The sequence below is a fragment of the Macrobrachium nipponense genome, chromosome 4, assembly GCF_015104395.2.
Source record: "Macrobrachium nipponense isolate FS-2020 chromosome 4, ASM1510439v2, whole genome shotgun sequence".
Taxonomy (NCBI): Eukaryota; Metazoa; Arthropoda; class Malacostraca; order Decapoda; family Palaemonidae; genus Macrobrachium; species Macrobrachium nipponense.
Window position 1 is genome coordinate 134,169,437 of NC_061100.1, and position 12,779 is coordinate 134,182,215.

The 12,779-nt window shown below is 41.5% G+C and overlaps 1 protein-coding gene across 4 annotated transcripts in view; it reads left to right on the plus strand.

Moving 5' to 3' along the window:
* LOC135211194 (WD repeat-containing protein 44-like) overlaps positions 1-11,644 on the plus strand; it is a gene marked incomplete at its 3' end in the record, with an annotated part of 69,520 nt that extends 57,876 nt beyond the window's left edge. For all 4 annotated transcript variants that reach the window (XM_064244414.1, XM_064244411.1, XM_064244412.1 and 1 more), the window contains 4 exon segments: positions 2,487-2,640; positions 2,939-3,411; positions 10,760-10,894; positions 11,484-11,644. In XM_064244414.1, the coding sequence (XP_064100484.1) occupies positions 2,487-2,640; positions 2,939-3,411; positions 10,760-10,894; positions 11,484-11,644 (923 nt within the window).
* Positions 11,645-12,779: the final 1,135 nt, after the last annotated feature.

The window sequence follows — 12,779 nt, forward strand, 5'->3', positions numbered from 1 at the left end:
TTAAAATAGGCAGCTTTAAGCATTTTTAGTGTGGTATTTGGGGTTCCAGGTAATAAAATACGCAGTTATAAGCGTTTTCAGTATTTTCAGTGTTCATGGGTGGTTGTGGTACCTTATCTTCTAATACGGGGGTACACTGTATCTCACTATTTAAAGATTTTTCACTTTGTTATCACTTCTTATATTGATGTAGTGATTGTGATGTTGAATTTGTTCCTACAAGATACTGACTTATAGTGAAAGCTAACAAAGTCATTGGAACAAGGTAACATGGTAAGTGAGTAGGTGTGGACCCAGTTCCTCAATTAATATTATCACTTTTTCTTTGATTGATTTGGTAAACAGGAGTTAAATGCTTTTCTTCACCATGGCTATTGTTGAAACAGACTAAAGTATTTACAGTAGTACCTCGAGATACGAAAGGCTCAACTTACGAAAAATCCAAGTTTCGAAAGCCAATGCGAAAAATTTTACTGCTCTACATACGAAAAGTTTTCAAGATACGAAAGGTTGTTGCTGTAAAGTCCCGAGATTCGCCCGGACCACCGAGAACAATTTTAAAACTCCCGCGCCGCCAACTGAGTAAACTCGCCACCATCCTCCCGTTCTCCCATTGGTTCCTGATGCTAGTCACCCCATAAGGTCCTGCTCTCCTATTGGTCAGCATCTACCCCTTGTGCTTTAAGTATTCTATTGGTAAAAGGTTGCTGTAAATTGAAAAACTTATTCATGCAATACATTTAATAAAGAAAACATTAGGTAAAGATAGAATAAAGAATAGAAATTAATGGTTATTATACTGTTTGGTAGTTTCAGTAGTTGAAGAGAGATAATGAAAATTTATGGCTTACTGTGTAAAAGTGATTGCTTAGCGATCGTTCGATACTCGTAAGTGCTGGATGTAAACAGACGTTTGGAAGCTTTTTTTTGTTTGTTTATTATAGTTAATGGTTACTTAATAATTATTTGAAATGAGTACATGCAATACATTTAATAAAAAAAATTGTGAATTAGATATCATAAAATATAAAATAAATCAGACTGCCAACAAATACGTATTTTTTAGAATTCTTTTTCTGTTTTATTTTATTACGTTACGTATGCGCATGTTTCATTATAGCGTCAAGTAACTCGGTATCTTCATTAGGTAAAGATAGATAAAGAATAGAAATGAATGGTTATTATACTGTTTGGTGGTTTCATTAGTTGAAGAGAGATACTAATGACAATTTATGGCTTACTTTGTGCTAGGAAAAATGATTGCTTGGCGCTCGTTCGATACTTGTAAGACGGGTAAGAGCTGGATGTAAACAATTGATCGGAAGGTTTGTTTTTTGTTTGTTTGTGTATTATAGTTAATGATTAATTAATAATTATTTGAAATGAGTACATACTGATTATTTATACATTTTATTGGCATATTCTAAGCTTTTAGCTCTTAGGTTTAGATGTCAGAATCATAGACTAGGCTACAGTAGCAACCGCTAACATAGGCTAGGCTTATTGCTAAGGGACATATGCTAAAGTCCTAATATATGCAGTAAAAATGGGATTGAACATTACATGCAGTTGAATATTACTCAAGTATGTACAGTATTTTGCCTTTTTGGAGTCATATTTCTTCCGTCGTAACCCTAGAACATGTGTTTTAGGCCTGGAAATATAATTTACTGGGGTGTTTTTGGAGGGCTTGGAACGGATTAGCCATTTTACATGTAAAATGTGTTCCAAGTTACGAAAAACTCATAATACGAAGGCCGTCTCGGAACGGATTAATTTCGTATCTCGAGGTACCACTGTATATTGATATTACAGACTTTTGATCCTTGCCCTCTGAGGCTTTCCTAGGAGATTTTATAGGTGATTATTGCAGTAAGATGATCCTTGCCCTCCGAGGCTTCCCCAGGAGATTTTATAGGGGATTATTGCAATAAGATGATCCTTGTCCTCTAAGGCTTCCCTTGGAGATTTTATAGGTGATTATTGCAATAAGGTGCTGTTGTGTTTTATGTTAATGCTATCACAGGACTCAACTTCTTAGGCCTGAGTTATCAATGACTGTTTATTAGTACTGCTCACGTCTAGGATGCTGACATTTCCAAATACAGGTGGAGGTGTATGTGTGTGTGTGTGTACCATATGCACAATTACGTTTACCTTTTAGGTAAAAAAAAGAAAAGAAAATAAAGTAAAAATTTAAATGATATGTAGTAGTAGTATAAAATAAAATAAAAAAAATTGAAGGAGTGTGCTTTGTTTTGTGCTTGATGTATTTCATTACAATGTACACATCCTTTGATAAAATGTGGAAAGAAGCCCAGCCATCCAACCTCTCCCCCCACCTTGGAAACCAATTTCTAGCTGGTACCAGGGAATATACCTGCATAAAACAGGAGAATTTGTATTTTAACAGAACAAGTCACATGTAATATTACAGGCTTATGAATGTGTAGGGGTGGCATAACAAATTTAATGTTCCTTTTCAGGTTGGAAAAATTTTAGCAGGCATGGAAGCTTTAACTATACAGGAGGGCCAACTAACACCAACCTCAGAATCATTTCCTGAAAATAAACCGCTTGAACATCTAAAAGCTGTTCCTTCTAAAGATATAATCTCTGCAGGAAAACTATCAAATGCAGGTAATTTATGTTTTTTGTTTTACATTTTTCACCTGGTCGGGTGTTTGTGATCTAAACTAAGTATGGAGTTATTTAATTGTGTTCGTAATAAGGACACTTCATGAACTTACTTGTATCAGAAGGTATAACATGCTTAGGTGATTTTTCCTGGTAGGTGGTCTTACACTTAAGGATAGGGTGCAACTCCTTCTCTGGCACCATTGCTTCAGTATGCTCATTCAGTGATTTTCAGCCTAGTGTAGATTAGGCATAATTTTATTCTTTTATCTGATTGAAAATATAATTTCTTGTTTTTCAGGTGACTTTGGAGGCATCACTATGTCCCCAGAGCCAGATTTAGTTGCTAGCACAAAAAGTAGTTCAGGTAGTGACAAGTCAAATAGTCTTCCACGTGGTGCACAAGAATCTTTGCCAGCTGTTATATCGTCAGTAGATCCCACCTTACAGCTGCAGTTAGCAATAACAGAAAGCACAGCATCTCAACAGTTGCCTCAGTGTGAACCTTCAAAAAGTCCTTATCCAAAAGAAGGCTCTCCAGCAAGGTTGCTGTCACATCCTTCCACAACTGCTCATAATCAACCCATTGATAATCAAGCAATTTTTGTTCGAGGTAATATTCCTCTTTCAATCAATTCTCCGTCATTCATTGGTCAAGATCAACATTATGTACCACCGTCTCAACACACTTCAGGCTCAGGGATACCCAGTTCTGGCATTGTTCCCGTAGCTCCACCTCGAAAAAGACGTCGAAACAGACGCAACACTGATGATGTGAGTTACAAGTCATATTTGGTGATATATTTGTACTTTTTGCAACATGAATTTATAGATAAAAGCTGATTTGATTGTTTGTGACAAAAACGTGAAGGCTTTTTTGTGGTGCAAATTACCTGGTATCTATTACTAATGATGCAGTCCCTTATAAATGAATTGAAAAGTTTTCATTGCCTTCTGCAGCTAACCAATTCTACTCCTTTGTTGGCAACATTCATCATTGTAAGATCATGAAGGTTCTAAATCCTTTGTTCAGCTACAATCACATTGATAAACAAATCAAGGACACCAAAAAGAGCATATTTAAAAATGACAAATTTGTAACCAATTTGTATTTCTCATAACTAACAAACCTGAGGTCTTAACATTAGGATTTACTAGCGCCAAGCTGGAAACCGGTAGAATTAAAATTAAACTTGTGCGATCCAGGGAGTATTGGCATCTACCAGGTTACGGGGCATGTATTACCCAGAATGCCCTTGGCGTCGTGTGACCTACCAGTTATACTTCTAGCCCAGTTTAGACTACTAGAGGAGTGGTTCGAGGTGGGCCTTTAACTGTTAAGACCTCAGGTTTGTTAGTTATGAAAAATACAAATTAGTTACAAATTTGTCATTTGTTCATATACGAAACAAACCTTTGGTCTTAACATTAGGTTAGACTTACTTATTGGAGGGAGGTAAGTTTCTATAACTGACTGGGAGTTTGCCACCTAAATCCATTTCCGAATATTATGAGTATTCCAAGATAATGGACTATGAACCCTTGAACCAAAGCTATAAGAGAATCTATTGGTTTCCCTCACTGGGTGCTGGTACCATGCCATGGTTTATAAACTATGGGAAAAATAGAGGGCCTTCCATTCTCCTAAACCACTCTTGTCCCTTGTATCTGGATCTACCATCACCCCTCCCTTCTCTATTACCGAGAAGGGTGTGTTGCTACTGAAAAGTATACTACTATACTCTAAAATAACTTTACAGTATGGCTGACCACCTCACCTGCATCTAGTCCGTTCCAGTTTATGATGGCACTCCTTCATACTGCCCGTGGGTAAAGGAGTAGAAAGAAAGTAGTAAAGAAAAAAGACCAGTCATCCCATTCATTCTATTTTCATACCTTCATCTTAGACTAGATACAAACTGACCCGCCAGGGGTATTGGATGAGCTATACCACTTGCTGGGCAGCCACCACTGGACCCAAGGAAAAGGTATCCAAGGATCTATGGGCAACATCTTTTAAATAAAATGAAGAGAAAGTGATTTGGCTTTTCCAAACACCAGCTTTCAGAATTCTCTCCCCAGACATATTCTTCTTGAAAGCCAAAGAAGCACTCAAGCCTCTGATGTCATGAGCCCTAGGCCTCTCCTGGCTATCTGACCCCCTGTCTTCTGTCATGTAGGCATTCCTGATCGTTTTTCTTAGCCAAAACGATATTGTATTCCTGGACACTTCTTTTTTGTTCCTTCCTGTACTTACAAACAACCTCCTGCACCCAGGCCTGAGGTGCCTTGTCCTTCTTAAGTACTCTCTCATTACTCTGACGGGACACAGAAGCATCTCATCTCTGTCATTATCTACGAAATCTGCCAGAGAAGGTATGGAAAAGGAGTCGAATCTACCATCCACTATTGAAGGGTTTTGAGTTTTGGCCACGAATTCTGGAACAAACTCTAATACCATTGACTTCCAACCTCTCGAGTGCTTCACGATATATGACAGGCATGTAGTTCCCCCACCTTTTTGGTTGAAGCTAGGGCCAATAAGAAGACTGTTTTCAGGGTCAGGCTCCTATCTGTGGACTGCCTTAGTGGTTTGTAGGGGGTTTTTGTTAGACTACTCAGCACCATGGTCAAATCCCAATCTGGGGCTTTTAGTTCTTTTGGCGAACATGACTGCTCAAAGCTCTTCATCAACATGGCCAACTCTCATGAAGATGAAATGTCCACACCTTCCATGTGTAAGACCAAGGCTAGAGCAGCCCTGTACCCCTTCACCGCAGATACAGACATATGCCTTTCTGTCCTGAGATATATCAGAAAGTCCGCTAATTGGTGAATAGTGGTACCGAGTGGAGACAAGTTCCCTCTACAACACCAATCACAGTATGCTGACTATTTTCCTTGGTATACTACTGCCGATGACTTTCTGATATTACCTGCCATCTGCACTGCTGCTTTCTGCGAAAACCTTCTCACTCGCAGGAGATACTGGACGTCTCCACCCGTGAAGTGACAGGGACTTCACCGTCCGGTGGTACCTCTCCACGCTCGGCTGACATAGTAGGTTGTTCCATGGGGGTAACTCTCTCAGCACGTCTATTAGGAGTTCCAAGAGGTCCAGAAACCATTCTGCCTTTGACCATAAAGATGCTACCAGAGTCATTCTGAGGTTCTGAGACCGCATTACCCTGTTCAGAACCTGACGGATTAGACAAAATGGAGGAAATGCGTAAACGTCCAGATTGTCCCATGGGTGTTGTAGCGCATCTTCTGCTACTGCCTCTACGTCTGGGACTACCGAACAATACACTTCCAACTTTTTGTTGTACCTGGTTGCGAATAGGTCTATGATCGGCCTTTCCCACAATATGAGCATCCTGTCCACTACCTGTTGGTGCAAGGAGCACTTCATACCCAGGATCTGATCCCTTCGGCTCAACTTGTCGACCACTATGTTTCTTTTCCTGGAATATATCTGGTTCTGATGTCTACTAGGTTCTCTACAGCCCACTGATGAAGTTGAACTGTCATCACATGTAACTGTCGAGACACTAGACCTCCTTGTTTGTTTATGTAAGCAACTACTGTGTTGTCTGACATCAATACCACTGACTGTCCCTTCACCCTCTCCCTGAATTCCCGTAGTGCTAGAAACGCTGCTTTTAACTCCAGCTTGTTTATATGGAGTTCTCTGTCCTCGCCACTCCATTTCGCTGAAACCTTCAGCTCCTCCATATGGGCTCCCCAACCTTCTAGTGACGCATCTGAGAACAGCAAGAGATCCGGGGAGGGTTGCTGAAGGGGAACACCCACTGTCAGATTGTTGTCCTTCATCCACCACAGCAAGTCTTTCCTCACTTCTGACGACAAGGGAATCTGCTCGTACGGGTGATCTACTATTGGTTACTAAAACTCCTTCATCCTCCATTGTAGAGATCGAAGGTGTAGCCTCCCTTGTGGTACTAGTTTCTCCAAGGAAGTTAGAACTCCCAGTACTACCTGCCACTGTTTTGCTGGCTGTGTTTGTTTTTCCAGAAAGGCATTCACCACTTGTTTGCATTTCTTTACTCCCTGGTCTGTTGGGAATACTTTGGCTTTTATTGTGTCTATAACCATCCCAGATACACCAGCCGCTGACTTGGATCCAACTGCGACTTCTCCTGATTTATCACAATGCCTGAGCTGTGACAAAACTGTTGAAGGGTCGCCCTGTCCCTGAGTAATTTCTCTGGACTTTGCTATCACTAGCCAATCGTCTAGATTATCTTATTAGCCTGATCCCCTGAGCATGCGCCCATGCCGACCTGAGAGTGAACACTTGCAAAAACTTGAGGAGACGTTGTCAATATGAAGCACAGAACTTTGAACTCAAAAACTTTCTAAGCAAGACTAAAGCGGAGAAATTTCCTTGAAGACTGATGGACTGGGATCTGAAAGTATGTGTCCTTCAAGTCGATTGTCAGCATAAAGTCCTTGATCCTGACTGCTTGTAGAACCGTCTTTGGAGTTTCCATTTTGAATCTGGTTTTTCTTATAACAGATTCAATGTTGACAGTTTTATTACTGTCCTCCAGTCCCCGTAGGCTTTGGGTACAAGGAAAGTCCTGCTGTAAAACCCCTTTGACGGAAACGGGTACTTGTTCCACAGCCCCTTTTTCCATCATCTTCTTCACTTCCTCTTGCAGAATAAAAGCCTTTTGAGGTCCTTGAACACAAGTTAGGTGAGGTAATGGCTGTTCTGTTAGGGGTGGGGTACTTCTAACGGAATCAAATACCCAACCCTGAGAACATCCACCACCCACTGCTCTGCTCCCAGTTCCCGCCACACCTTCCAGTGATTCGCCAGGCAACTCCCCACTGGTGTTGCTGAGTGATGAGAGGCGCCCATCCTATCGCCTTGAGCCTTTCCCTCTTCCCCTATTCCCCCTTCGTCTGTTATTTCTATTGTGAAAGGGCCGATGAGCTAATTTCTTTGGGGAAGAGGGTCTTGTTGCTCTACTAGCAATGCTATGCCTCACTGGCTTCTTTCGAGGTATTTGCTGCTGCCTTACCTCCATAGGGTTAGTTTGACTGTTAGATATTTTTCTAACTGCCTGCTGTACCAATCTATCGTTAGTGTCCATCCTTCTTCTAACTATAGCCTCTTCTAGTATGGCTTCTGGCAACAGCAATTGCGACTCTAAGATATTCCCATTCCTCATTGCTAGCAGGGAATCCAAATCAACAGAGTGGCTTAGCCTAGCCAAAGCTGCATCTCTCCTCATTAATAGGATATTTTCCCAAACATTGGCACTTAAATTTGTCAAGTACGCAATTGCTTTGGAACCTGATTGTAGTAATCTAATGAACATTGATTCATCCACTACTTTTCTCGTCATTTCTGAGGATGCAATCTTCTTCACTGCTGTTGACCAAAGATCCAACCAAGAAGGACATTCCATTTTTACTTGATCTAAGGTTAATCCAGGTCTTTAAGCTTACCACATTTGGGTTAATTTGTCTAGGTAGCAAAGGAACCGTCGATGTCGTATAATATTTCCTATGTTTCAACATTGGAGGAGGGATAAACAATCTATTAGATCTTAAGGAATTATCCCTTCCCGCAATCCGTGCGTTTATGTGCTGTAAAACTGACTCTGCATGACTTGAACAAGGCAATTCATATGACACCTTGGTATCCTTTTTTGCACCAAATGCCATGTCAATCCCCAGAGGAAGCATACTGGCAGGTGTTTCCGTTCTCCCCGAAAGGTTATTGAATTGACGAATCAAATCAATCACCTCTGCATACGAAGCCAGAAACTCTTGGTTTTCTCCTTCCTCCAGTTCTAGCGTGCTGTGCTCAGGCACAGGAGACGCTATCTCACACCTATTCCCTGACAAACGTCCGGCTGCTTCGTGGCCATCTGCGCCTACGGCCGCGGTCCCTTTGATCTCGGCTGACCGCCGACGGCTCGATTCCGAACAGTCACCAGGAGAACAAGACCTCCTCACTTCTCTGCTCGCGGATCGAGAGCGAGAATCTCGCCTATACGTCCAAGATGAAGGCTCTCTCAAAATCAAGTTCACTTCTTCATGACGATTGATATCATCTCCAACGACCGTCACAGAATTCGGCCTTGATCCTTCATCTAGGCGGACAACTCCTTCCACCAACGTATCAGACGAGGTTGCCACCTCAGTATTCTTCGTTCTTTTAATAGGAGCCTTTTCATCTTTTTTCCGTATTTTAAACGGTCTTACAGGGAAAACCGGTAACTGTGCTCTATCCTTTGTTGCACTTTTTGCCCCCAACGTCAATTTTGCCAACGACATTGTAGTCCTCCTTAGACTCTTTGTCGTCTCTACTGGCAACTCCGCATCGGCCACCAGCCCAGCGACCGACGACTCACTCGCTCGTTTGGACTCTTGTAAACGGCTTCGTCCGCTAGCTTTGAGCTTACCAGCCAGACTTCTTGCCTTTCTTGCTGACTGGGATGTGAGAGTCCTGGCCCAAAGATGAAGAAAAATTCACTCTTCTCCTCTTGGCCCGAGGATCAGTCACAAAAGCCCGTATCCTCCAACGCTTGACTGGTACACGCCGTGACGTCGTCGAACTTAGCGATGATGCTGAGCTAGAGGAAGAAGACGGATCACGCCTTTTCTTTTTGTCTTTCTTATTAATTTTCTTCTCTAGATCCTGTAATTTCTTCATTACAGTGTGTACTACCGAATCAGAAAGTGTATTTGGGTCTGGAGGTAGCTAAGTAGACCGAGAAGCAGTAGGCTGTGATGTCATCGCGTCCGCCATGTCGGTGTGTGATGTTGGTTGTGACGTCACCAATCTTGTAGGGAGAGACTGTGCGGCTCCTGCTGGCATCCCTGCGTTTGCAGCAAAACTACCTCCCACGTTCTGCATTGCCGTAAACATTGACGTTGTTGGCGTAGCCGTGGCATTATTTCCCATAAAGGACAATCCAGGGGGATGAGGAATATTCAGCGCTGCTGGACTCTGCTGGAATCGTGACGCCATATAATGCGACAGCAAACCTTCCAAGGTTGGTACGCCTGGTAGACCTAGCGCCGCCCACGTACCTTCCATCCTGTTCGCATCGGGAGCCGGCACCTGGAACAAAGATGGCGATGCTCCCCCCCTCTGTGCTGGGAACAACGGAGAATAAATACTATACATAAAATTACCCAAAACTCCTCCTGGAGTTTCCGATAACGAACCGCTAGGAGAAACCGAAGGGGTATGGGACAAATCAAAGGCAAGTGGCGAAACATATGGAGCAGTCTGGTGTATCGCCGATACAAAAGAAGCCGGCAACGCTTGGTCATCCAAAGATGGCGTCAACTCCTTTCTTTTGTATTGGCCTTTCTCATAAAACTTCCTCCACTGTTCCACCGACCAAGCGCGACAAACAGAACAAGGATTGGTAATTGTACATACTTTTTCTCTGCACCTACTACTCGTTGGATGAGGATCCGTCGACACTGAAGTTAGGAATCTTGAACACGGAAAACCATAGGCTCCAGGGCAGTTCCTTTGTCTTGTTTTCGAAACGGAGGACGATCCCGATGGCGACGCAAAAAACTCCATCTCACCACATACAAACTCTTACAGCTCACACCCACACTGAGCACACTTAGAGAAAGAAAATTAATAAGAAAAATGAAAGTGAAATGGATAAAAACGGGCAAACTAAAACCACCTTTAAACAGATAGACAGTAAACATGTCCTATCTTGAAGGCGGTAGAAATATAACTCGTAGGTCACAGGACGCCAAGGGCATTCTGGGTAATACATGCCCTGTGACCTGGTAGATGCCAATAGTCCCTGGATCGCACAAGTTTAATTTTAATTCTACCGGTTTCCAGCTTGGCGCTAGTAAATCCTAATGTTATGACCAAAGGTTTGTTTCGTATATGAACAACTAACAAATTACTAGGTACAGTGCTTGGATGCTATTTTTTCTCCAGGAAATCGCTCTTTCACTCAAGTAATCCTTAATAGAAATTAATTTTTTATGCATGTTATGTTATTTTTAAAGAATACATGTGATATGATGTGAGGGTTATATTACTATTATACAGTTAGCATTATAGCAAAAACTCTTAGTAGTTTTATATTCCTTACAGGATACATCAAGTGTAGCCAGTGTGTCATCATTGCCCTCCCCTGCACTCACCATAGGAGCCGTAGATGCCATAAGTATAGGACAATCCTTAGACCTACGCCAAGCAATCAGAGGAGATTATCTTGTGAAGCCTCAGGTTAGTTTTTGTTTGAATGGGCATTAGTAGACATTTATTAGTGAAAAGAAAAGAAATTACAACTTCACTTATTTGCACCAAGATGCAGATTGGTGATGAGAATGGGCAAAAGGGAAATGTGAGCTATTTCTGACCCTAGCTTAACCAGTGTTCCCCACTGTTAGCCTACCTTAAGTATGTTATTTAGCCAACCCTGTGCAAACACACACTGAAGTCAGTGAAGCCTGCAGCCCCCCAAGGAAGCAAGAACAAAATAAACAAGTTTGTTCATAAAATATACTATTTATACCCAAATGCAAAGTTCCTTTAGCACAATAATATTTTTTTATAGAAAAAAAGAATAAAACCTTCAATCATAAATTAACTGTAATTTGCTGTCTTGAATTTTTTAAGATTTAATAGTTTTTTCAATCAACCAGACAGAAAAACCAGCCTTCCTCTTCATTGTACAATTAGTCTTGATGAAGGGCAATAAGGTAGGGTGCTGAGAGATTGGAAATCAGTTTGTGTTACTGTTTATATTTTGTAAGTATTGTTCTTATTCTTTAGAATGAAATTTACATAGTTTTTTTGCTGTTATTGTTTATAGGATTCAGAAAATGCAAAAGCAGTTGGCCCTAGTGCCGAAGAAATTGCCCGGATAGAGGCTGAAGATACCACAAGTCAAGCATCCACACCAGAGGTATCAAGGGCTCCCAGTCGTTTAGCAGATGATTCTACGCAACCACAATCCCCTGATGGAATCCCAGGAACACCAGGATCAACAGTTGCAGAAACTCCAACTTCAGGTTTGTATGATTTTGTTTCTCATGTGTTTTTCTGTTATGGCCAAAGATCTTGTCATATACACTGCTTATTGAACAGAATGAATTTTTATTAATGTTACTTTAGATGGTTAAAATACATTCTTTTGTTTTTAAAAGTTTTTGTATATCTTAAGTAAATCAATAAATCTACAAACATTATCGAAGTAGTTCCTGAAAATCTAGTTGCCCAATTTCACCAAAGACCCTGTCATTATCTGCTCCTCTTGTAATCATGGGTAGGAAGAAAGACCAAATGCATCATGGGGTAGAAGCATGATCACAGACTAGCATCCACCTCATGTATGCTTCAGCTGCGAGATGCCACAGATTCCTTGCATTGACAATTTTTTATTGCTATTAACTTGTATTCAGGAAGTCCCAGAGGATTTATCCTGGTGTTAAGACCAAAGGGTTGTTAGCTATGAAAAATACAAATTAATTAAAAGTTTATCATTTGGTCCCTTTCCCAGGACATAGCTTTCTTGTTATGCTTTAATCTTCCCATTGTGTTCATTCTTTTCATCAAGAGCAATTTAGGTGTCCTATCGTCATAGGACGACTACTCTGATGGGTAGCATACTGATTGTATGTCATCATAAGGGATCACCTCCTAGGACATCTCCTCTATTGAAGATGCCCGTTTCCTGGGCAGCTCAAGGACTTCTCCCCAGTCTAAAGTGCAATTACTTTGACAATGTAAAAGTTTACAGTAGGATATTTAGATTACATCTGTGCTGAGTATTTTGTCATAGGACATCCTCTTGGGGTATCCTATTATCTCTTCTGTCTGCTTGGAAAGACCTATGGTAGACCTCTTGTCTGCAACAGAAGCTAGAGGCCTTCCATTCTTGGTTCCAGAATTGTTCACGGGAGAAGACGACTCCTTTCTGCCGCCAGCTCCACTCATTAACAGTCGAGATACACCAGAGGGCAGTCGACAATTCTGTGGAGCTCATGGCCAGATACATTCCAGGCAGGAGGAATGTGGTGGCCGACAAATTAAGCCATTGGAGTAAAGTCGTACGTACGGAAAGGTCTCTGCATTAGAACATAGTGGACAGGCCGTTTCATCTTTGGGG